The 26,851-nt window shown below is 50.7% G+C and overlaps 2 protein-coding genes across 2 annotated transcripts in view; both read left to right on the top strand.

Moving 5' to 3' along the window:
• The first annotated feature begins 982 nt into the window (after positions 1-982).
• LOC137545307 (E3 ubiquitin/ISG15 ligase TRIM25-like) lies at positions 983-5,302 on the top strand. Its single transcript, XM_068266422.1, has 3 exons — positions 983-1,049; positions 3,720-4,684; positions 4,895-5,302. The coding sequence occupies exons 1-3, from the start codon at positions 983-985 to the stop codon at positions 5,300-5,302; spliced, it is 1,440 nt and encodes a 479-aa protein (XP_068122523.1).
• A 15,289-nt stretch (positions 5,303-20,591) lies between these two features.
• SPAG17 (sperm associated antigen 17) overlaps positions 20,592-26,851 on the top strand; it is a 311,336-nt gene continuing 305,076 nt past the window's right edge. Inside the window, exon 1 of the mRNA XM_068270990.1 lies at positions 20,592-20,742. Coding sequence (XP_068127091.1) covers positions 20,638-20,742 — 105 coding nt within the window. The 5' untranslated portion in view covers positions 20,592-20,637. The remainder of the gene's footprint in view (positions 20,743-26,851) is intronic.

Consider the following 26,851-nt stretch of genomic DNA (forward strand, 5'->3'; position numbering starts at 1 on the left):
GATGTGCGTATCCAGGGCCGCGCAGGTGCAGTGCAACTCGAACTGCGCAAAGTGAAAGTGACCCGTGGCGTGGGAACGGAGGATCGTTGAGGACCAGCGCGGGAGCAGATCGGCTGCTGGGGGCCGCCGGAAGCCCCAGGTAAGTGAAACTCTTATTTTTTTTAAGCAGCTTACAGTTCCGCTTTAAATGTATGCATTTTATTTTTACCTGATAGCGGTCCTTTAAAGAGGAACTTTCGCGAAAATCTTAAAATTTAAAACACATAGAAATAAGCAGTACTTTTTTCCAGAGTAAAATGAGCCATAAATTACCTTTCTCCTATGTTGCTGTCACTTACCGTAAGTAGTAGAAATCTGACATTACCAACAGATTTTGGACTAGCCTATCTTCTCATGGGAGTTTCTCAAGGTTTTCTTTATTTTTAAATGCACTAGTGAATGGCAGTTGCTCCGTCCAACTGCCAAAATAGTGTGCAGCGAGCAGGGAGGCTGGCCAGCATCATTTTATAAATGTTTTTCGGGGAGTGTCTTTATAAAGAATAAAGGCCATGCTGAGAATCCCCCATGAAGAGTTGGACTAGTCCAAAACCTGTCAGTAATGTCAGATTTCTACTGCCTACTGTAAGTGACAGCAACATAGGAGAAAAGTAATGTAAGGCTCGTTTTACTCTGGTTGAAACATACTTCTTATTTGTATGTGTTTTAAATTTTAAGATTTTACGACAGTTCCTCTGAGCTGAAGCCATTATCTGATGCGTAATACGGCACGCCGGCGACAGATGAATGGCCGCTCCCCTGCTCCCGGCGTTCTCATCCATGCTCCTTGGGGAGTGAGCGGAGCAGGCGGTGACTGATGGCGCTAATAAGCGGTATATTAAGCTCTCCTTCATGCTAAGCGTCTTGAAGTCTCCCTGACAGCTGGGCGGCGTGGCCCGGTAGCCGACACACTGCGGGATGTGTTAGGGGATATTTCACCGGCGTGATGACGGACGCCTGTCACCCTGAGTGTTCCTGCCGCAGGAACAAGGCGGCTATCGCCGGAGAGGCCAGTGACAAACACAATTATGTACCTGACCCCTCCATGATGGGCCGCTAACAGCCCCTCATTAATGAGGCAATTATGTCCTCAGAGGGGAAGCTATTAGCATCACTCCGCCGCGGCCCTCAGGATAAATGACACACAGGGGAAGGTAAAGAATAACTCCGATCCAAGGGCTGCACACACAGGTCAAACCAATTGACTGTCCTTCCTGCCAGGAGAAGATATGTACAGTAATGTGAGAACTCCGCCTGCTGTGCTGTATGGAGGCATCATAAATAGAGATAACAGTGCTACTGAGAGGCTGCAATCATTACTACCCTGTGCTGCTTCTCTACTGCTCCACCCCCTGCCTGCCCTGTATCACTGCATCACCCCCTGCCTACCCTGCTCCACCCCCTGCCTGCCCTGTGCCACCCCCTGCCTACCCTGTGCCACTGCTCCACCCCCTGCCTACCCTGCTCCACCCCCTGCCTGCCCTGTGCCACCCCCTGCCTACCCTGTGCCACTGCTCCACCCCCTGCCTACCCTGCGCCACCCCCTGCCTACCCGAGCCACTGCGCCACCCCTGCCTGCCCTGTGCTGTATCTCCACCCCTTGCCTACCCTGTGCCACTGCTCCACCCCCTGCCTACCCTGTGCCACTGCTCCACCCCCTGCCTGCCCTGTGCCACTGCTCCACCCCCTGCCTACCCGAGCCACTGCTCCACCCCCTGCCTGCCCTGTGCTGCTGCTCCACCCCTGCCTGCCCTGTACTGCTGGTCCACCCCTGCCTGCCCTGTGCTGCTGCTCCAACCCCTGCCTATCCTGCGCCACTGCTCCACCCCCTGCCTGCCCTGTGCTGCTGCTCCACCCCCTGCCTACGCTATGCTGCTGCTCCACCCCCTGCCTACCCTGCGCCACCCCCTGCCTACCTGAGCCACTGCTCCACCCCCTGCCTGCCTTGTGCTGCTGCTCCACCCCCTGCCTACCCTGTGCTGCTGCTCCACCCCCTGCCTACCCTGTGCTGCTGCTCCACCCCCTGCCTACCCTGCGCCACCCCCTGCCTACCTGAGCCACTGCTCCACCCCCTGCCTGCCTTGTGCTGCTGCTCCACCCCCTGCCTACCCTGTGCTGCTGCTCCACCCCTGCCTACGCTGTGCTGCTGCTCCACCCTCTGCCTACGCTGTGCTGCTGCTCCACCCCTGCCTACCCAGAGCCAATGCTCCAACCCCTGTCTACCCTGCGCCACTGCTCAACTCTGTCTACTCAGAGCCACTTCTCCACCCCCTGCCTCCCCTGTGCTGCTGCTCCACCCCCTGCCTACCCAGAGCCACTACTCCACCCCCTGCCTCCCCTGTGCTGCTGCTCCACCCCCTGCCTACCCAGAGCCACTACTCCACCCCCTGCCTACCCAGAGCCACTGCTCCACCCCCTGCCTGCCTAGAGCCACTACACCAACCCGTCTGCTCTGTGCCACTGCTCCAGCCCCTGCCTTCCCTGTGCCACTGCTCCACCCCCTGCCTTCCCTGTGCCACTGCTCCTCTCCTGCCTACACTGCCACTGCTCCACCCCCTGCCTACCCTGTGCCACTGCTCCACCCCCTGCCTGCCCAGTGCCACTGCTCCACCCCCTGCCTACCCGAGCCACTGCTCCACCCCCTGCCTGCCCTGTGCTGCTGCTCCACCCCTGCCTGCCCTGTGCTGCTGCTCCAACCCCTGCCTATCCTGCGCCACTGCTCCACCCCCTGCCTGCCCTGTGCTGCTGCTCCACCCTCTGCCTACGCTGTGCTGCTGCTCCACCCCCTGCCTACCCGAGCCACTGCTCCACCCCCTGCCTGCCCTGTGCTGCTGCTCCACCCCCTGCCTACCCTGTGCTGCTGCTCCACCCCCTGCCTACCCTGTGCTGCTGCTCCACCTCCTGCCTATCCTGCGCCACCCCCTGCCTACGCTGTGCTGCTGCTCCACCCTCTGCCTATGCTGCTGCTTCACCCCTGCCTACCCAGAGCCAATGCTCCAACCCCTGTCTACCCTGCGCCACTGCTCCAACCCCTGTCTACTCAGAGCCACTTCTCCACCCCCTGCCTCCCCTGTGCTGCTGCTCCACCCCCTGCCTACCCAGAGCCACTACTCCACCCCCTGCCTCCCCTGTGCTGCTGCTCCACCCCCTGCCTACCCAGAGCCACTGCTCCACCCCCTGCCTCCCCTGTGCTGCTGCTCCACCCCCTGCCTACCCAGAGCCACTGCTCCACCCCCTGCCTCCCCTGTGCTGCTGCTCCACCCCCTGCCTACCCTGCGCCACCCCCTGCCTGCCTAGACCAACCCGTATGCTCTGTGCCACTGTTCCACCCCCTGCCTTCCCTGTGCCACTGCTCCTCTCCTGCCTACACTGCCACTGCTCCTCTTCTGCCTACACTGCCACTGCTCCACTCCCTGCCTAACCCGTGCCACTGCTCCACCCCTAACAACCCTGTGCCGCTGCTGTCAGAGTGTGGGGGACAAGGAGTTGTCAGTGAGCGGGGGACAATGGGCAGGGGAAGCATACCGGCAGTGAGCAGTGCACAATGTGGCAAACTATCAATATCAGGAAAAGGTCAATCGGTTATCATAGCTAACACCTGTTTACTTAGCATTACTCATCTACTTTATAGACAACCAACACCTTCAATGTTATTTTTTATTGCTTTGTCTTAACACTGTCAGTTACAGGAAGGTCCCTCAGGTGTCTAGCTCAGCCTGGCCCTGTAATAAAGACACAACTGCCTCTACTGGATTCATTTCACATCATTTCTGATCTGAGCGAGGAGCTGGAGTGTCCCGTCTGTCTGGCTATTTATACAGATCCTGTAACCCTGAGATGTGGTCACAACTTCTGCCGGGTCTGTATTGATCGTGTGCTGGACTCACAGGAGGGCTCTGCAGGTTATTCATGTCCTGAATGTAGAGAGAAGTACAAGGAGCGGCCCGGACTGCAGACAAACATTGCTCTGAGGAACATAGCAGAGCGTTTCCTGCCTACTCAGCCAGATCAGGAGGCATCCGGAGTCCGCTGTACTTACTGTGTGGACTCTCCTGTACCTGCTGTTATGTCCTGTCTGCACTGTGACGCTTCTCTGTGTGATAAACACCTGAGAGTCCACAGCAAGGCACCAGAACACGTCTTATGTGCCCCCACCACCTCCCCGGAGACCAGGAAATGCTCCGTCCATAAGAAGATCCTGGAGTATTACTGCACTGAGGATGCTGCCTGTGTCTGTGTGTCCTGCTATGTGATCGGGGGACATGTTGGCCATAAGATGATGTCACTGGATGAGGCCTTTAAGGAGAAGAAGAAGAAGCAGCTGAGAAATGATCTGCAGAAACTGATGGCAGAGACTGAGGAGGCCAAGAAAAGGGTCCAGAGTCTGGAGGAACGCAGGAGAAAAGCACAAGAAAATGAAAATGCTGATATAGAAACAGTCGAACCACAGCAGATGTCACAGTCCTATGATGATGTCATCAGACAGCTGGAAATAAAGAAGGAGGAGCTGTCCAGGAAGATGCGTCACATTGAGGAGCTGTGTAACATCACTGACCCACTGACTCTCTTACAGGAATCACACACAGGTGACTTGTGTGACACGGAGGACAGACATGATAAGCAGCTCCATGATGGAGAGGATCTGGATGTGGCCGGCATCTCACACACATTACACACAGGACTAGCTGATATCATGTCTGGGGTAACTGGGGGGGTCCCTGTACAGCCTGCAGACATATTACTGGATGTAAACACAGCTAGTAATAGGCTACATATATCGGATGACAGAAAAACTGCATCCAGGGCAGATAGAAATCTGAATTACCCCAAAATACCAGAGAGATTTCACTGTCCTCAGGTGATGAGCATCCAGAGCTTCTCCTCAGGGCAGCATTACTGGGAAGTGGATGTTGGGGGATCAGAGAGATGGAGAGCTGGGATGTGTTACTCCAGTATACACAGGAATGGATTGGGACGGTCGATGTTTGGATATAGTAGTAACTCCTGGTGTTTGTGCAGGTTGGATGATCAGTGCTCAGTGAGACATGACAGTAAAGTGATCCGGTTACCTGATGGGATCCCCAGTGATAGAGTCAGGATATATCTGTATTATGAGGCCGGGAAGATCTCCTTTTATGCCCTGTGTGACCCCATCAAACACCTCCACACCTTCACTGCCACCTTCACTGAGCCCCTCCATGCTGCGTTATGGATAGGGGTAGTGGGAGGTTATATAAAGATATCTGGGGGTAATCAGGAAATGTAAGAGATCCGCCCACTGGTGACATCACAGCGGGAGGATTATGATTGGTTTATTGTCCTGCTAGTATGTAGTAACTGCCTGGAATGTTCCCAACATCACTTCTAAACAGTCCTGTAGCATTCAGCTGTATATCTGGGTAATAGAGAGCTCATGGAAAACACTGAAATTGCCTGTGATTTTTTGGTTTGGGATATAGCAGTTACTTTTTGGGAAATGTATCTTCTTATTCCCTCCTTGTACTCTATTCTAACACTAATGTCCCCCTTTAACACCTAACACTGAGATCCTAACATTCCCCTCTTGACTCCTAATCCTAACATTAACCTCCTCCTTCTCCACTCCTAACACTAACCTCCTCCCTCTCAACTCCTAACACTAACCTCCCCTCTCTCAACTCCTAACACTAACCTCCTCCCTCTCTAATCCTAGCGCTAACCTCCCCCCCCCCCTCTCCTCTACTAACACTAACCTCCTCCCTCTCTACTCCTAACACTAACCTCCTCCCTCTCCACTCCTAACACTAACCTCCTCCCTCTCCACTCCTAACACTAACCTCCTCCCTCTCCACTAACACTAACCTCCTCCCTCTCCACTAACACTAACCTCCTCCCTCTCCACTAACACTAACCTCCTCCCTCTCCAATCCTAGCGCTAACCTCCCCCCCCCTCCTCTACTAACACTAACCTCCCCTCTCTCCACTCCTAACACTAACCTCCTCCCTCTCCACTCCTGACACTAACCTCCTCCCTCTCCACTCCTAACACTAACCTCCTCCCTCTCCACTAACACTAACCTCCTCCCTCTCCACTAACACTAACCTCCTCCCTCTCCAATCCTAGCGCTAACCTCCCCCCCCCCTCTCCTCTACTAACACTAACCTCCTCCCTCTCTACTCCTAACACTAACCTCCTCCCTCTCCACTCCTAACACTAACCTCCTCCCTCTCCACTCCTAACACTAACCTCCTCCCTCTCCACTAACACTAACCTCCTCCCTCTCCACTAACACTTACCTCCTCCCTCTCTAATCCTAGCGCTAACCTCCCCCCCCTCTCCTCTACTAACACTAACCTCCTCCCTCTCCACTCCTAACACTAACCTCCTCCCTCTCCACTCCTAACACTAACCTCCTCCCTCTCCACTAACACTAACCTCCTCCCTCTCCACTAACACTAACCTCCTCCCTCTCCACTAACACTAACCTCCCCCCCCTCCTCTACTAACACTAACCTCCCCTCTCTCCACTCCTAACACTAACCTCCTCCCTCTCCACTAACACTAACCTCCTCCCTCTCCACTAACACTAACCTCCTCCCTCTCCAATCCTAGTGCTAACCTCCCCCCCCCCTCTCTTCTACTAACACTAACCTCCTCCCTCTCCACTCCTAACACTAACCTCCTCCCTCTCCACTCCTAACACTAACCTCCCCTCTCTCCACTCCTAACACTAACCTCCCCCCTCCACTCCTAACACTAACCTCCCCTCCTAACACTAACCTCCTCCTTCTCCACTCCTAACACTAACCCCCCCCCCCTCTCCACTCCTAACACTAACCTTCCCCCCTCTCCACTCCTAACATTAACCTCCCCCCTCTCCACTCCTAACACTAACCACCCCCTCTCCACTCCTAACACTAACCTCCCCCCTCTCCACTCCTAACACTAACCTCCCCTCTCTCCACTCCTAACACTAACCTCTCCTCTCTCCACTCCTAACACTAACCTCCCCTCTCTCCACTCCTAACACTAACCTCCCCTCTCTCCACTCCTAACACTAACCTCTCCTCTTCTCCACTCCTGACACTAACCTCCTCCCTCTCCACTAACACTAACCTCCTCCCTCTCCAATCCTAGCGCTAACCTCCCCCCCCCTCTCCTCTACTAACACTAACCTCCTCCCTCTCCACTCCTAACACTAACCTCCTCCCTCTCCACTCCTAACACTAACCTCCCCTCTCTTTACTCCTAACACTAACCTCCCCTCTCTCCACTCCTAACACTAACCTCCTCCCTCTCTCCACTCCTGACACTAACCTCCTCCCTCTCATCTAACACTACCCTCCCCCTCTCCACTCCTAACACTAACCTTCCCCCCTCTCCACTCCTAACACTAACCTTCCCCCCTCTCCACTCCTAACACTAACCTCCCCCTCTCCACTCCTAACACTAACCTCCCCCCTCTCCACTCCTAACACTAACCTCCCCCCTCTCCACTCCTAACACTAACCTCCCCCCTCTCCACTCCTAACACTAACCTCCCCCCTCTCCACTCCTAACACTAACCTCCTCCCTCTCCACTCCTAACACTAACCTCCTCTCTCTCCACTCCTAACACTAACCTCTCCACTAACACTAACCTCCTCCCTCTCCATTCCTAACACTAACCTCCCCTCTCTCCTCTCCTAACACTAACCTCCCCACCCCCTCTTATATAGTTTACCTTATGGTTGAATGGGTGCTTAGGCAAGTTGATATATCTCAGTCTTACAAGCAATAAGAGCCCATAATTCAATACTGCTGTAGAGCCAGTTTAACTTTTATCTGTAAGCCTCATTACGCTTGTAAGACAATTGTGTTGTCCCTAGGTGCTAGAATAAAGCAGTTGGGTAACCCAAATACCAGTGTGATATGCTCCTGGGTACATACATTGAGTAGCCATGGTCTCGAGATACTAATATTAAAGAGAATCTGCAACTTTAAAAAGTGCCCCTGGGGGGTACTCACCTTGGGAGGGTGAAGCCTCTGGATCCTATTGAGGCTTCCCTGTCCTCCTTCGTCCCACGGCGGTCTCGCTTGGCCGCTCTGAACAGCAGCCATGTAAATAATTACCTTCCCGGTTCCAGCGCAGTAGCGGCTCTCGGCTCGGAATCAGGAGTCTTGCGTCTGTGCAGTAGAGCAGACCTGACTGGGATCGGCTAATTCCTCCTGATACCGAGCTGAGGGCCGCTACTGCGCCTGCGCTGGAGGCGGGGAAGGGAAATATTGCAGGCGCTATTGCGCCCGTGCCAAAGCTAGCTACAGCCTGAGAAACTGTTGGCTGTGGATTGTGAGGAGTCCAGCGAGACCACTGTGGGATGGAGGAGGGCGGGGGAAGCCCGAAGTAAGTACCCCCAGGGGCATTTTTTAAAGTTACGGAGTCTCTTTAAGTAGCCATATGCCTCATAATTAGTCACATGCTTTCAGATAAAAGAATCAAATATCCCCATGCCTCCAGATAATTCATCCAGTAGTGACCTGCCCCTCAATAAAATTATTAAGTAGTCATACGCATCCAGATAAAATAATCAAGTAGTCAGGTGTCTCACGATCAGGTGCGTAAAAATAAAATAATGATATAGCCATGTGTGTCCCATACATATAAATGAAGTAGCCATGTTCCACAGATAACAGAATTATTCTGATCTGAGGTCTGAGTGATGGGGAGGCATGGGGGCAGACATGGCAGCACAGGGGCAGGAAGGGGGCGCAGCACAATGGCAGACATGATGTTGTGGAGCCCACGGCACAAGCTATGCCTGCACCCCTCTAGATACGCCACTGTGCGAGTTTCAGAGATCAGATTACATTTCACTGTATTTAAAGTGGACCCAAATCAAAAATACAAGATTTCAGAAATAAAATCTATTTTCTAAATAGCAGCCTTTTTTCAGCTGCATGATGACAAATATAAAATATTGGAGGAACCCCTCCCTTCCTTTCATATTGCCGGGACAGAATCCGGCAGACTGGTGGAGGAGATAAAAAACAAAACACAGGCTGCTACTGATGATGTCACAGGGGAGGTGATCTCAGCTTGTGTGAGATTTCACATAGACGACGCCCCTGGGAGGGAGGGTAGCTGGTGTCATGACTGCCACCTGTATAACCCTAATTATGGAAAGAGAAGGGTGAAAAGCAGGCACTGAAATGCTCATAGGCTTGAAGGAGTGTTTATTTATCTCTGTATGTGTCAGAGTGGGGCAACTAAATATTTTGAATAAAAAAAAATGTTTGGTTTGGGTCCGCTTTAAAACAGAGGATGCACTCAAGTGGCTGAAACTTGCATTTATTAAGTGCTGCAGATTGCAAATTACAGGTCTTGGGTGTGATGACTAATACAAGCAGTGACTTCTTACAGCCATGCACAGTGACACCCCCCACCCCCACCCCTAACAAGCAACTGAACTGTACGGAAAATAACAGCATGCATAAAAGGAATGAAAATCTACCTTGCATGCTTTTGAATATGTTCAGGTTTATTGTAATCATTGCCTAAATTGCAGTGTGAGCATCAGCTCTTGAATTACACCTGGTGTGCCCTTGTTTGGAGATTATTTTTGCTGCATATCTCTGATCAGTTTTTATCTTTTTTTTGAATGAGTGATCCTGCATATGTATTGTACTGATACATTTCTGATTGTTGATTATTGATGTAATCAGTGGGCAGCACTGTCTTTTGTGTAATATGGGCTTCAAGCCTTCTGCTTTGTTAAAGGAATTACCTTAATTATCATTATCAGTACTACTCATACAATTCATTATATCATAAGTGTTTTTTTTCCTTCAGTGTCACTTTTAGGCTGCTTTCACAGTGGGACGTTACAGGCGCACGTTAGAGCAGCCTGTAACGCACCCCAACTCACAGTAATGAAAAATCAATGGGCTGTTCACAGTGCCCACGTTGCGTTACATTGTAACGCAGCACGTCTACATAACGTACTCCATGCAGTACTTTACACGCAGCTAAGTCGCGTTAGACTGTTTGCACATGCTCAGTGGGGGGGCGAGAGGAGGCGGGGAGATGCCGCTACAGTAGCCGCGCACATGGCTACTTAATATGCACTGCACTGGTGGCTGCTGATTGGCCGGTGGGACCACTTGATGCGGAGTGTCTCACTCCGCATCACGAGGTCCCGCCGGCCAATCAGCGCCACTCTGGGAGACCTTATAGGGATAGAGCCGCGTTAGGCGGCTCACTCTAACGTCCTCTCCCGCACCACCAGGCGTTGCGTTAGGGGCACGTTATGCGACCATAACGTCCCCTGTAACGCAACGTCCTGGTGTGAAACCAGCCTTAAAGTGTTTCTGAGATGAGAACAAAGTAAGATGTGATAACTTACCAGGGGCTTCCTCCAGCCCCCAAAAATTATTATATAACAGCGCTCCAACACAGTGAAGGATCCAGGAGATAATACTCCAATAAATGTCACCAATTAGCAAGCTCCACAACTCGTGGGACAAGTGTGCTGAAAGACAAAAGAGGAACGCTCTAAGGTGCATTAACGTTTTATTTTCATTAAAGGATACCCAAACTGACATGTGACATGATGAGATAGACATGGGTATGTACAGTGCCCAGCACACAAATAACCAGGCTGTGTTCCTTTTTTTCTTTCTCTGTCTGAAAGAGTTAAATATCAGGTATGTAAGTGGCTGACTCTGTCCTGACTCAGACAGGAAGTGACTATAGTGTGACCCTCACTGATAAGAAATTCCAACTATAAAACACTTTCCTAGCAGAAAATGGCTTCTGAGAGCAGAAAAGAGGTAAAAAGGGTAATTTTTTTATCAGTGAGGGTCACACTGTAGTCACTTCCTGTCTGAGTCAGGGCTGAGTCAACCACTTACATACCTGATATTTAACTCTTTCAGGCAGAGAAAGAAAAAAAGGAACACAGCCTAGTGATTTGTGTGCCCGGCACTGTACATACACATGTCTACCTCATCATGTCACATGTCACTTCTGGTATCCTTTAAAAAAGGATGAAAATTGCACTTACAAGATGCAAACGTTTTTCAAGCATATCTCCCATACAGGCTCATAAGAAGTCCCTTCTCCTCTTTCCGATTCCCGTTGCTGTGGCCAATAGCAGGCGTGTCCTGGTGTAACTCAGACTGTCGGGGTGGGGTGGAGTGGAAAGGGCCTCATTCACAGTGCCTGCAGCATCATGACGCGTTTCGGCGTGTTTACGCCTTCATCAGATGTTGATGATGTAAGCACGCCGAACAGCAACGGGAATCGAAAAGAGGAGAGAGGAGAAGGGACTTCTTATTATCCTGTATGGGAGATATGCTTGAAAAACGTTTGCATCTTGTAAGAGCAATTTTTATCCTTTTTTAATGAAAATAAAACGTGAATGCACCATAGAATGCTCCTCTTATCTTGTCTTCCTCCAGCCCCATAAGAACCGCTAAGTCCCTCACCGTCCTCCCGCTTGCCTCCATTCCCCGGCTATTAGTCCCGGTAACTGGCTCAGCCGTGCCAATCGGGCTCTTCTGTGCCTGCACAGAGGGGCCGCACATGCGCAGAAGACCCCGACTGAGCCAGTTACCGGGACTGATAGCCGGAGAGCGAAGGCACTAGACACCAGGGAACTCTATAGGAAGGGGAGAACTCAGCGGTAGTTATGGGGCTGGAGGAAGCCCTGGGTAAGTATCAGATCTTTCTTATTCTCGCCCCAGGTACTTCTCCAGCATTCATAGGATATTGCTTGTACTAAAATCCTACCCTATAGGGGGGAAAGGGGATTCGTCTCACAGGGAATACCAAGAGATAACCGATATTGATCCTCATTAAAGTGTAACTGCCGGGTATAACATCAAAAATCTATTCTTTATTTTTATCTGGTAAACAAGTAATAAGGATGCTAATCAGGCAATCCAAACGTTACAATCACTATTACTTTTCTTGTTAATAAATGATCATTCCCCAGTTTACCTGACTCTTATTTGGTACACACATAATTTGGTACACAAGAAGGAAGTTGCAGGGCATGCTGGGTTGTCCTTTTTTGCTTCTCTACTGAAGTCTCTTTCCCTCCTGTTTTCATATTTTTCATGCTGAGACAATGCACTTTCTATAGTGGAGGGCGGGCGATGCATACACAATCAGGCAGAGGAGAGTAAGGGAGGAAATGACATCAGGATTGGCTTCAAAATAGCCACAGTTAAAATAAGAAACGCTAAGAAGGATTTTCTCTTTTTGTACTGTAGAAAAATCACTAAAATCAAAACATGGACAGTGCAATACATGTGTTATATAAGTAGAGCAAGTATGTATCTACTTATATATGTGCTGTTTTTTCTGAGATAGTATGGCTGACAGCTCCTCTTTAAAGAAACTCTATAACAGAAAAAAGTTCCCCTGGGGGGTCCTCACCTTGGGAGGGGGACGCTTCTGGACCCTATTGAGGCTTCCTCCGTCCTCCTGTGTCCCTCGGCGATCTCGCTGCAGCCCACAGAATGCACAACATGTCAGGTTGTGCAATATTTACCTTCCCGGCTCCAGTGCTGGCGCAGTATCGGCTCTCCGCTCGGAGATAGGCAGAAATAGCCGATCGCTGTCGGCCCGCTCTACTGCGCAGGTGCCTGACAGCGATCGGCTATTTCCACCTATCTCCGAGCGGAGAGCCGCAACAGCGCCCCCACTGGAGGCAGAAAAGGTAAATATGTGCTGCAGCGAGACCGCATTGGGACAGAGGAGGATGGGGCAAGCCTCAATAGGATCCAAAGGCTTCCCCCTCTCAAGACGAGTACCCCCCAGGGGAGGTTTTTTTTTGGTTACAGAGTCTCTTTAAATCGGACCTGAACTCAGAACTTCCTCTCTGCTCTAAAAGATAAGCTTGGTGTAATTTGCCTTCTTAAAACAAAAGGAAATCTGCAATAATTCAGTTATAAGTGAACATATGTGGTTACCCACAATGCTCTACTGAATATGCAAATTATCCCTTTTCCCCCTTGTAAGCCAAGCAAGCATCCAGAACCGCTGGTGTATAGCAAGCTTATAGCTTTAAGTTTTACACAGCCTTATCAAACCCACATGTAGACAGCCTGTTTCGGACTTTTGGTCCTCATCAGTACATGGCAGGGATTGATACAGCTGTATGAGATAGGGCTTGGACGAGTACAACAGAGTAACCAAGCCAAACCAATAAATTACACCAAGCTTTGCTTTTTTAGTAGGAGGGCTTTTTGGTTCCTTTTATCCCCCTATACATTCTCAGTAGTTTGGGTCACCCTGAGCTGCTTGGTTACTCTGTTGTACTGGTCCAAGCCCTATTTCATACAGCTTTATCAATCCCTGCCATGTACTGATCAGGACCAAAAGTCCGAAACAGGCTGTCTACATGTGGGTTTGATAAGGCTGTGTAAAACTTAAAGCTATAAGCTTGCTATACACCAGCGGCTCTGGATGCTTGCTTGGCTTACAAGGGTGAAAAGGGATAATTTGCATATTCAGTAGAGCATTGTGGGTAACCACATATGTTCACTTATAACTGAATTATTGCAAATTTCCTTCTGTTTTAAGAAGGCAAATTACACCAAGCTTTGCTTTTTTTAGTAGGAGGGCTTTTTGGTTCCTTTTATCCCCCTATACATTCCTAGTAGTTTGGGTCACCCTAAGCTGCTTGGTTACTCTAAAAGATAAGCAACAGCATAATAACCTTTAAACAAAAAAAAACATGTCTTTGTTACAGCTGATACAAATCCTAAAATAAATCTACAGTGTGTCTACTTCCTGCTTTCATGGAAGCAGACATATTGTTAACATTCTGTGCTTTCAAATGAGCTTATTTGCCATAGGCAGTCAGCTGACACCGGGGAGAGATCAGATTACAACTTGTGATTAGACACAGATGAGGGGGAATTAGACAGGCTAAACTCTCTAAATACATACAGGGTGCATTGCTCTCTGTTTTCCTTCTGCCCTGTGCAAGAGTTTAGGTCCACTTTAAATAAGGTGGCTGTAAGAAACAGGAGATGAGCCATGCTTGGTTAAACCTGCTGGAACCAAGAAGGCCACACACTACAGCATACATGTCGAACTCCGGCCCACGGGCCAAATCTGGCCCTCAGAGCCATTAAATGTGGCCCTCATGTGTTTTCCCCACTTTGCGTTATGTCTGGGCCACTCTAGACCACCAGGGAAGCTATACTGGAAGTAAAGCCATCGATCAATAGGGAAGCCATACAGGGGAGGAAGCTGTTTTGCGTTACCCTGTTTAACAGCAGGATATTGCAATAGCAATGCAAGGCAATGGGGCATAGCGTACTTTTGGCGTCGGATTGTAGCGGAAGTGCCCGATTGGCTGCTGAACTGTCGCAAAGTCAACAACACGTTACATTCGGACTCCTGCGGCGGCGGAATTAATGGCCACTCAGGGAATTTAAACATGATGGCAGCGGTGCAGCATACATGATCAGAAGGACAGGAAAACCCGGGAATCCCAGTGGCATTGTCTCTATCCAGCAGCAGGGTGTACGTCACTGGGTGGGGGGTGGCGAGGGGAGAGCGGGGGCGGAGCTATGCATATGACTGTCTGCGCACTCTGTGGCACGGTCATATGATTGATATTTTGTGCGTTGCGGTGTGACAGAGGTCAGATGTAAAACCCGCCTTAGACAACACCATCTTCCCAAGCACTTGACTCCATATAGTGTCCTGATGATAACAAGGATATAAATATATGCAGTTCTGAATATCGCCTTGCCACATTATGGGATCGATTCATAAGGCATTACCACAAGCGGTAATGCTGAAAACAGCTGACTTTACCGAGCACTTATAAAGGCTGTTACCGCATGAAAAGCTGAAATTCCTGAGCAGAGAGGTAAATTACCGACTTGTGCTGTAATTACCTCAACACATGTCAGTAAATGTCAATTCATAAATATTAGAGCAGGCGGTAATGGCACGGAGAATACCGCCTGCTTTGAAGAGGTGATAAGGGAGCGAAGCAAAGTTAATGGAGACAGATCTCCCAGGCGGCAGCAGCGGTGAGAGCGGAACAAACAAGGCTTCCCCTGAATACCCAGGCTGTGTTTTTAACCCCTCGGGTACCTGTTTTCAGATATATTTCACATCAGAAAGCCTGCATGTGTAACATTTCTTGAAGTTCTTCTAAGCTGTGTCAATGAAATAGATTGTTTAGAAAGACTAATAGACAGATTCCGCGCAGATTCAGGGCATACAGAGGCAGTATAACAAAACATGCACATCTAAAGGGAAGCTGGGGATGCCTCTTTTATTGTAACGCTGTCTCTGCAGGAGAAAATGTAACAACTCAGCCAGCTGCTCATTAATGTATCAAGTCAGCCAGCTCCTCTTCTCATGTTACCGACAGTTTAGTTTGGTTAAACACCGCATTTCTACCGCGCCTGTGAAGATTTTTACGAATTAGCACACAGAAGTCTAAAATACCGAATGCGGTATTCTCCCGACCAGATTTTTTTTTACCTCAAAGCCTTTTATGAATTGACCCCGATAGTGTACATGCTGCAACTGGCTGTAAAAGGCACATCTGGCGGTCCTCCTGATCCTCTTTCTTTAATACTTTTAGCCACAGCCCCTGAACAAGCATGCAGATCAGGTGCTCTAACTAAACTGTGCCTAGATATGCATGCTTGTTTCAGGTGTGTGATTCAGACACTACTGCAGCCAAGGAGATCAGCAAGGCTGCCAGGCAGCCTAACAGGAAATATATATGGTAGAATCCATATCCATACAACTTCAGGAGTCCTTTAAGCTTCCAGCCTCTGCTGGCATGCTGGGCTTTGTAGTGCCCCCCCCCCCCCCTCCATCTGGGCCGGTAGAGATGGTTTAATCTCTGGAAGTGATGAAAGGGAATCCCTGCGCTTCCGGTCGTCCTCCGCCTTCGCTTTGTAGCTCATTACTGCCATTATTCAGATCCCGCGTCACGAGGCCCTTTGATTCTGCTGCCAGTCATCTGGAGAGTCGAGTTTCCGCCGTTCCCCCCAATGGCCGTCTCCTGCCACTGCGAGTCATTACCCGTCATCTGTCCGCGCTCACCTTTCACCCGCAGCAATGCCTCTGACGATTCCCTCCCGTCAAACCTCGCGCTTTGATCAGGTCCAAATCCGACTTCACAGCGAATTCCTCAACCGCTCGGGGATTTGTGCGATGCGGCTGCGGGGAGAGCGAAAAACATCTTTATTATACAGTTATGGTACATGACAGGTCTCCATCAGCATCATCTGCGTCCCTCGGCCATACGGGTCAGTAACACCCCCCACTCCAGCCGCTTGTCAGGGGGTCTTTATGAGGTTTCAGTGGTCGATTCACTGGGCCTGTTATGGAGTGAATACTACCCACGCACAGAAAGATCTAATTGGACAACCAATCTGCGCATTCATTCTACGAAACAATAAAGTATGCACAAATTCAAACTGTCAAACATGACAACTTCACCTTAAGGCGCCCATTAACGCTACAACTTTTCCTTCAGATTCAATCTTTTGACGCAATTTAAATGATCAAAACTAATCGGAAGGCAATTATCGATTGTTCCCAATAACAGAACGATGTAAGAAGTTTTTACATTCGGATTTAAAAATAAAACGGAGTGGCTGGATAGTGTACAGGTACTCCCCGGTTAATGAACGAGAAAGGGACTGTAGGTTTGTTCTTAAAGAGAACCCGAGGTGGGATTTACTTATGCTAGTGGGGCACAGAGGTTGTGCACACTAACACCAGCCTCTGTTGCCCCATGGTGTGCCTCCAGGACCCCCCTGCTCGCCGCTATACCCCCGCAGTGCTGGCGACACACAGCGTGTCACCAGCACAATGTTTACCTATGCCTGCCTGTTAGCGGCGCTCCCCCGTCTCCTCAGCACCGGCGCTACCCACCCGCGTCACTTCCCTCCAATCAGCGGGAGGGAAGTGACGCGGCGGGTAGCGCCGATACGGAGGATGCGGGGGAGCGGCGCTGACAGACAGCGCTTAGGTAAACATTGTGCTGGCGACACGCTGTGTGTCGCCAGCACTGCGGGGTCTATAGCGGCGAGCAGGGGGGACATGGAGGCACACCATGGGGCAACAGAGGCTGGTGTTAGTGTGCACAACCTCTGTGCCCCACTAGCATAAGTAAATCCCACCTCGGGTTCTCTTTAACCTGAATTTGCTCTTTAAGTTGGAATATTGTGCCAACTCTGTACATCCTCTGTGCCTCCAGTGTGCCCCTCTGCCCCCTGTACCTCCTCTGTGCTCCCCTGTGCCTCCAGTGTGCCCCTCTGTGTCACCTCTGCCCCCTGTACCTCCTCTGTGCTCCCCTGTGCCTCCAGTGTGCCCCTCTGTGTCACCTCTGCCCCCTGTACCTCCTCTGTGCCTCCAGTGTGCCCCTCTGTCTCCTGTACCTCCTCTGTGCCTCCAGTGTCCCCCTATGTGTCATCTCTGCCCTCTGTACCTCCTCTGTGCCCCCCTGTGCCTCCAGTGTGCTCCTCTGTGTCACCTGTACCTACTCTGTACATCCTCTGTGCCTCCAGTGTGCCCCTCTGCCCCCTGTACCTCCTCTGTGCCCCCCTGTGCCTCCAGTGTCCCCCTCTGTGTCACCTCTGCCCCCTGTACCTGCTTATATAAGTTTAAAAGCCATTTTAATCGATTTTCTCAGAAACTACAAGTCTAATTTGAAAAAACATTTTTTTTTTAATTGTTCCCACAGAATCCATGCCGTTCGTATCGGGGGGTCGTTTGTAAGTCGGGGACTACCTGTACTGGGCTCTGAGTGGCTGCATGGTGTAATGGTTAAGGGCTCTGCCTCTGACACAGGAGACCAGGGTTTGAATCTGGGCTCTGCCTGTTCAGTAAGCCAGCACCTATTCAGTAGGAGACCTTAGGCAAGTCTCCCTAACACTGCTACTGCCTATAGGGCGCGTCCTAGTGGCTGCAGCTCTGGCACTTTGAGTCCGCCAGGAGAAAAGCGCGATATAAGTGTTCTGTGTTTGTTTGTTGTTTGCCTTTGACATGGGAGACGTATGGGGTTCATAACCTGGCTAGAGTCAGTACCTATTCAGTAAGGAGTCCTTGGGCAAGGCTTCCTAACCCTGTATGGTGGCCCCTTGAGCGCTCCCTTAGTGGCTGCAGCTCCCGAGCACTTTCAGTCCAACAGGAGAAAAGCGCTATACAAATGTTAGGATTATTATTGTTATTATAACTTTCAGATCAATATTTTTTCCTTTTCCAATCGACCAATCACCTCAATTTGCACCACAAAAGGCACAGTTATATCATTTGACCCAAAAAATTGAGTTGAAAGATCGAATCTGAAGGAAAACTTGTGCCGTGAATTGGCTATTTTAAAGTGGCCATACATCAGGCGACTTGGCAGCCGATCGACCATCTGACCCGATTGTTATAATCGGAATCGGATGAAAATCGGTGCTGCCAAGTGCATTCCCGATTGACAATACCAATTTAGGGGCCGAGATTGGTGACACTAATCGGTCAGACATGCTGCAGGATATTGGGTCCACCTGCTGAATTGTGTACATGGCGGTGACAGCGAGCGATATCGGGCGAAGTGACAAACGAGATGAGACCCTGGACGTCACACCTACCTAATGTGCAATATGCCCCCCCCCCCCAGTGGCTCCGGGCGCACTCCTTGCTCCGTACACACCCCCCACGTGGTTGTGGGAGTGACGGGGGTGCATGTGGGAGGCCACACTCCCCGCGTGTACGCCGGCAGCCACCTGGGGGCGTGTGCATGGAGCAAGGAGTGCCAGTGGCGGACAAGCAGCGGATACGGACAGGTAATGTATAGAGCACTAAGGGGGCACATCACACATTGGGGGACAACGGCGGCAAGGCAAGGTGGCGGATGCGCTGCACAGGGCTGATTCAGGATCGATTTCAGCATTAATTTGTTCAGGAATTGGCCTGCAGTTTATGGGCAGCTGACAGATGTCAGTGCTATATAAATACATAATAATAATATGGTAGGACATTAGACTATGACTATGGTAGGATTAGATTGTGAGCTCCTCTGAGGACAGTCAGTGACATGACTATGTACTCTGTAATGTGCTGCAGAAAATGTCAGTGCTATATAAATACATAATAATAATAGGGTAGGACATTAGACTATGACTATGGTAGGATTAGAGTGTGAGCTCCTCTGAGGACAGTCAGTGACATGACTATGAACTCTGTACAGTGCTGCAGGAGATGTCAGTGTTATATAAATACATAATAATAACATGGTAGGACATTAGACTATGACTATGGTAGGATTAGATGGTGAGCCCCTCTGAGGACAGTCAGTGACATGACTATGTACTCTGTAATGTGCTGCAGAAGAGGTAAGTGCTATATAAATACATAATAATAATATGGTAGGACATTAGACTATGACTATGGTAGGATTAGATTGTGAGCTCCTCTGAGGACAGTCAGTGACATGACTATGTACTCTGTAATGTGCTGCAGAAGATGTCAGTGCTATATAAATACATAATAGTAATATGGTAGGACATTAGACTATGACTATGGTAGGGATTAGAGTGTGAGCTCCTCTGAGGACAGTCAGTGACATGACTATATACTCTGTAATGTGCTGCAGAAGATGTCAGTGCTATATAAATACATAATAATAATATGTTAGGACATTAGACTATGACTATGGTAGGATTAGAGTGTGAGCTCCTCTGAGGACAGTCAGTGACATGGCTATGTACTCTGTAAGGTGCTGCAGGAGATGTCAGTGCTGTATAAATACATAATAATAATAATATGGTAGGACATTAGACTATGACTATGGTAGGATTAGATTGTGAGCTCCTCTGAGGACAGTCAGTGACATGACTATGTACTCTGTAAAGTGCTGCAGAAGATGCCAGTGCTATATAAATACATAATAATAATATGGTAGGACATTAGGCTATGACTATGGTAGGATTAGATTGTGAGCTCCTCTGAGGACAGTCAGTGACATGGCTATGTACTCTGTAAGGTGCTGCAGGAGATGTCAGTGCTGTATAAATACATAATAATAATAATATGGTAGGACATTAGACTATGACTATGGTAGGATTAGAGTGTGAGCTCCTCTGAGGACAGTCAGTGACATGACTATGTACTCTGTAAAGTGCTGCAGAAGATGTCAGTGCTATATAAATACATAGTAATAATATGGTAGGACATTAGACTATGACTATGGTAGGATTAGATTGTGAGCTCCTCTGAGGACAGTCAGTGACATGACTATGTACTCTGTAAAGTGCTGCAGAAGATGTCAGTGCTATATAAATACATAATAATAATATGTACAGTGCTGCAGTTGTATACTGGCACTGGGGGGGGGGGGGGGGGTGCAGTGAGCAGTCAGGGTTGCCCAGTGATTTGTGTGATGAGAGGTGGCCGCTGTATGTATCTGCAGCTATAGGCAGACTAGTATAGATACCATGCGTGGAATGGAAGGACTCATCCGCGTTCTGCGAGAGAATTGGACGCCACGCACCAGGCTGAGCACGGGGAGCAGGTGGGCGGAGACGCCAGTGAGTGGGCGGGGCTAGTGACGCGCCCGGTTGCCGGGTAACAGGCGGCGTCTAGGAAGTACACAGAGATGGCTCCGAAGAGAGGAAAGAGCTCCGCATCGTCCATCCCAAACCCCGGAGCGCCCGGGAGCCGCAGCTGGGAGAGCGGCCTGATCACCGCGGCCCTGCAGGAGGTACGAGAGGGGAGGGGGAGTACTATTACTGGTGCGGGGGGACTACAACTCCCATCATCCCACTAGAGGGACTCCCACCATCCCCAGCACTACTAACCCTACAACTCCCACCATCTCCACCACTACCAGGGGACTGCAACTCCCACCATCTCCACCACTACCAGGGGACTACAACTCCCACCATCCCCACCATTACCAGGGGACTACAACTCCCACCATCCCCACCATTACCAGGGGACTACAACTCCCACCACCTCCACCACTACCAGGGGACTACAACTCCCACCACCTCCACCACTACCAGGGGACTACAACTCCCACCATCCCCACCACTACCAGGGTACTACAACTCCCACCACCTCCACCACTACCCGGGGACTACACCTCCCACCATCTCCACCACTACCAGGGGACTGCAACTCCCACCATCTCCACCACTACCAGGGGACTGCAACTCCCACCATCTCCACCACTACCCGGGTACTACACCTCCCACCATCTCCACCACTACCAGGGGACTACAACTCCCACCATATCCACCACTACCCGGGGACTACACCTCCCACCATCTCCACCACTACCAGGGGACTGCAACTCCCACCATCTCCACCACTACCCGGGGGGTCTAAAACTCCCACCATCTCCACCACTACCAGGGGACTACACCTCCCATCATCTATTCTCCACCACTACCAGGGGACTACACCTCCCACCATCTCCACCACTACCCGGGGGGACTTCAACTCCCACCATCTCCACCACTACCAGGGGACTACAACTCCCACCATCTCCACCACTACCCGGGGGGACTAAAACTCCCACCATCTCCACCACTACCCGGGGGGACTAAAACTCCCACCATCTCCACCACTACTGGGGGACTACACCTCCCACCATCTCCACCACTACCCGGGGGGACTACAACTCCCACCATCTCCACCACTACCCGGGGGGACTACAACTCCCACCATCTCCACCACTACCGGGGGACTACAACTCCCACCATCTCCACCACTACCAGGGGACTACACCTCCCACCATCTCCACCACTACCCGGGGGGACTACACCTCCCACCATCTCCACCACTACCCGGGGGGACTACAACTCCCACAATCTCCACCACTACCGGGGGACTACAACTCCCACCATCTCCACCACTACCGGGGGACTACAACTCCCACCATCTCCACCACTACCGGGGGACTACAACTCCCACCATCTCCACCACTACCGGGGGACTACAACTCCCACCATCTCCACCACTACCAGGGGACTACACCTCCCACCATCTCCACCACTACCCGGGGGGACTACAACTCCCACCATCTCCACCACTACCGGGGGACTACAACTCCCACCATCTCCACCACAACCAGGGGACTGAAACTCCCACCATCTCCACCACTACCCGGGGACTACACCTCCCACCATCTCCACCACTACCAGGGGACTACAACTCCCACCATCCCCACCATTACCAGGGTACTACAACTCCCACCATCCCCACCACTACCAGGGTACTACAACTCCCACCACCTCCACCACTACCCGGGGACTACACCTCCCACCATCTCCACCGCTACCAGGGGACTGCAACTCCCACCATCCCCACCATTACCAGGGTACTACAACTCCCACCATCCCCACCACTACCAGGGTACTACAACTCCCACCACCTCCACCACTACCCGGGGACTACACCTCCCACCATCTCCACCACTACCAGGGGACTGCAACTCCCACCATCTCCACCACTACCCGGGTACTACACCTCCCACCATCTCCACCACTACCAGGGGACTACAACTCCCACCATATCCACCACTACCCGGGGACTACACCTCCCACCATCTCCACCACTACCAGGGGACTGCAATTCCCACCATCTCCACCACTACCCGGGGGTCTAAAACTCCCACCATCTCCACCACTACCAGGGGACTACACCTCCCATCATCTATTCTCCACCACTACCAGGGGACTACACCTCCCACCATTTCCACCACTACCCGGGGGGACTTCAACTCCCACCATCTCCACCACTACCAGGGGACTACAACTCCCACCATCTCCACCACTACCCGGGGGGACTAAAACTCCCACCATCTCCACCACTACGGGGGGACTACACCTCCCACCATCTCCACCACTACCCGGGGGGGCTACAACTCCCACCATCTCCACCACTACCCGGGAGGACTACAACTCCCACCATCTCCACCACTACCGGGGGACTACAACTCCCACCATCTCCACCACTACCAGGGGACTACACCTCCCACCATCTCCACCACTACCCGGGGGGACTACAACTCCCACCATCTCCACCACTACCCGGGGGGACTACAACTCTCACCATCTCCACCACTACCGGGGGACTACACCTCCCACCATCTCCACCACTACCCGGGGGGACTACAACTCCCACAATCTCCACCACTCCCCGGGGGGACTACAACTCACACCATCTCCAGTACTACTAACCCTACACTTCCCATCATCCCCACTACCTGGGAACTACAACTCCCACAATCTCCACCACTACCAGGGGGGACTACAACTCCCTCTAGCTACACCACTACCAGGGGATTACAACACCCACCTTCTCCAGTACTACCAGGGGACTACAACTTCCACCATCTCCACCACTACCAGGGGACTACAACTCCCACCAGCTCCACCACTACCAAGGGACTACAACTCCCACCAGCTCCACCACTACCAAGGGACTACAACTCCCACCATCTCCACCACTACCAGGGGACTACAACTCCCACCAGCTCCACCACTACTAACCCTACACCTCCCATCATACCCAGTATCAGAGGGACTACACCTCCACCCACCATCTCCAGTACTACTAACCCTAACCCTACACCTCCCACCATCTCCACTACCAGGGGACTACACCTCCCACCATCTCCACCACTACCAGGGGACTACACCTCCCACCAGCTCCACCACTACCACCTCCCATAATACCCACTACCAGGGGACTACAACTCCCACCCTCTCCACCACTACCAGGGGACTACAACTTCCACCATCTCCACCACTACCAGGGGACTACAACTCCCACCAGCTCCACCACTACCAAGGGACTACAACTCCCACCAGCTCCACCACTACCAAGGGACTACAACTCCCACCATCTCCACCACTACCAGGGGACTACAACTCCCACCAGCTCCACCACTACTATACAATACAATACAATAACATTTCTATAGCGCTTTTCTCCCATAGGACCCTACACCTCCCATCATACCCAGTATCAGAGGGACTACACCTCCACCCACCATCTCCAGTACTACTAACCCTAACCCTACACCTCCCATCATCCCCACTACCAGGGGACTACACCTCCCACCATCTCCACCACTACCAGGGGACTACACCTCCCACCAGCTCCACCACTACTAGCCATATACCTCCCATCATACCCAGTATCAGAGGGACTACACCTACCCATAATCCCCACTACCAAAGGACTACAACACCCACCATCTCCACCACTACTAACCCCACACCTCCCATCATACTTAGTATCAGAGGGACTACACCTCCCATCATCCCCAATACCATAGGGCTTACACCTCCCATCCTACCCATTACCAGAGGGACTACACCTCCCACCATCTCCACCACTAGCAGGGGACTACAACACCCACCATCTCCACCACTACTAACCCTACACTTCCCATCATATTCTGTATCAGAGGGACTACACCTCCCATCATCCCCAATACCAGTGGGACTACAACTCCCATCATCCCAAATACCAGAGGGACTACAACTCCCACCATCCTAAATACCAGAGGGACTACACCTCCCATCATCCCAAATACCAGAGGGACTACAACTGCCATCATCCCAAATACCAGAGGGACTACAACTGCCATCATCCCAAATACCAGAGGGACTACACCTCCCATTATCACTAATACCAGAGGGACTACACCTCCCATCATCACTAAGACCAAGGGGACAACACCTCCCATCATCCCCAATACCAGAGGGACTACACCTCCAACCATCGCTAATACCAGAGGGACTACACCTCCCATCATCACTAAGACCAGGGGGACTACACCTCCCATCATCCCAAATACCAGAGGGACTACAACTCCCATCATCCTAAATACCAGAGGGACTACACCTCCCATCATCCCAAATACCAGAGGGACTACAACTGCCATCATCCCAAATACCAGAGGGACTACACCTCCCATCATCCCAAATACCAGAGGGACTACAACTGCCATCATCCCAAATACCAGAGGGACTACACCTCCCATCATCACTAAGACCAAGGGGACAACACCTCCCATCATCCCCAATACCAGAGGGACTACACCTCCAACCATCACTAATACCAGAGGGACTACACCTCCCATCATCCCTAATTCTTCATGACTTCTCATACATTTGACCATCACTATTTACCAAGTAACGCTTGTTTTGGGTAACGTTATCTCAAGTTCCTCTTCACATATATATTTGTAATAATTGTGCATGAATGCTTTTAAAATAAAATGCTTTTAATTATCAAAAACTGGTTATTCAGGCTTAAAGAGTAACTGTTAAGCTAAAAAAAAGCTAATTTAAACGTCTATTCTCCTGTGTTAAACAGTTTAGAAGGAAGCCAAAAAGGCAATACTGAAGTTAAAAATCTCTCTTACTTTGTTGTTGGCTGAATAGCAGACCTCTTTATCCGCAGGCTGCTAAGGAGGCTGGCAGTGGCAGGCCGCATAACAGATACTGCAAAGCATGCTGGGGCTGCTTCTTCTCCCTACTGCCCTCCCTGGTCCTTCCCTTCATTTCCCTATTCCGCCCTAATTATTTACTGCAGCCTGATTGGCTGCTTCCTCTCTCCCTCCTTCCCTATCCACGCAATTGTTTTTATCTGCCTTTATTTTTATATATATGAAGTTGGTTGTAATGACATCACGATCGCCTGCACTCCCTCCCCCCAACCCATTGTTCCCATTCACGTGACTGGGTAAAATCTGATTAGCTGTTTGTAGCTCCGCTCAGGTGTGCAGGGGGGGCGCAAGACCCCCAGAACATATCATTCCAGGTAGTAAGGGATCTGTGTACCAAGTTTCATTGAAATCAGTCAATGCGTTTTCGAGTGACACACACACACCTCTGTTTGTACCCCTCTGTTCCTCCACTTTGCCTCCACTCCTCCCCCGTGCCTCTGGTTGTCCCCTTTGGACTTACCTTCCAGCTCGATTCCAGTGATGTCCGTCTAGCCATTCCTCCTGCTGCTCCCTTTAGCATACAGCACCGTTTCCTGTACGTCACATGACATGCGATGCTGTGCACTAGAGGGAGCAGAGAGAGGAGGACAGACAGCGTTGGGTTCGGTTCGGAGGTGAGTCTAGCACTGCTGCTGCTTCTGCGGGAAGTTTGAAGCCACTTCTTCAAACCTCCCCCACGCAGAAATGACGTCATCGCAACGGGATCGGGCCATTCGTTTCGGCCTTTCTTTAGTAAGTAGGGATTCCCTGTATATAGATTACTGCATCCTTTAGACTCCCGTTTGTGTTGCTGGTAACGTTTCCTCCATACCACTTCATAGCGATGGGGCGGGATCAAGTGGCGAATACTCTGCGTGACATCATATAAATTGCAAATATAATACCGATAATAAAGTTCCCTCAGAGTAGGCTCACACTGCAAGTGCTTTTCTTAGCGCTAGGGATTTTAGAAGCTCTTGCTAGTACAATGCTATGTGTACCTAACAATCTCATTACTCACATATATTCACATAAGGGTTCAGTTGTGGACTTGCACACACCCAACCAGCACTAATGTGCTCGCCTTAGTAACACAGTGATGTGGATGTTTTCCTGACGGATAATGATCACTGCCTCCGTACAGCGCTGTGTATGATAGCAGACCCACAGTCTGTGTAAACGGCAGCAGTCACTCAATGTGTGTATTGTGGCAGCAGTCACTCAGTCTCCTGTAAAACAGTGTAAATTTAGGAGCATTTTTGAAAGGAGGGGCATGGGCGTGACATGGGTGGAGTTTGGGACAGGTCACGGGTGGGACATAGTGTACCTTTTTTATTTTAAAAAATATTGAGGTGCGCACTTT

Source organism: Hyperolius riggenbachi, chromosome 2 (assembly GCF_040937935.1).
Source record: "Hyperolius riggenbachi isolate aHypRig1 chromosome 2, aHypRig1.pri, whole genome shotgun sequence".
NCBI classification, from domain to species: Eukaryota; Metazoa; Chordata; class Amphibia; order Anura; family Hyperoliidae; genus Hyperolius; species Hyperolius riggenbachi.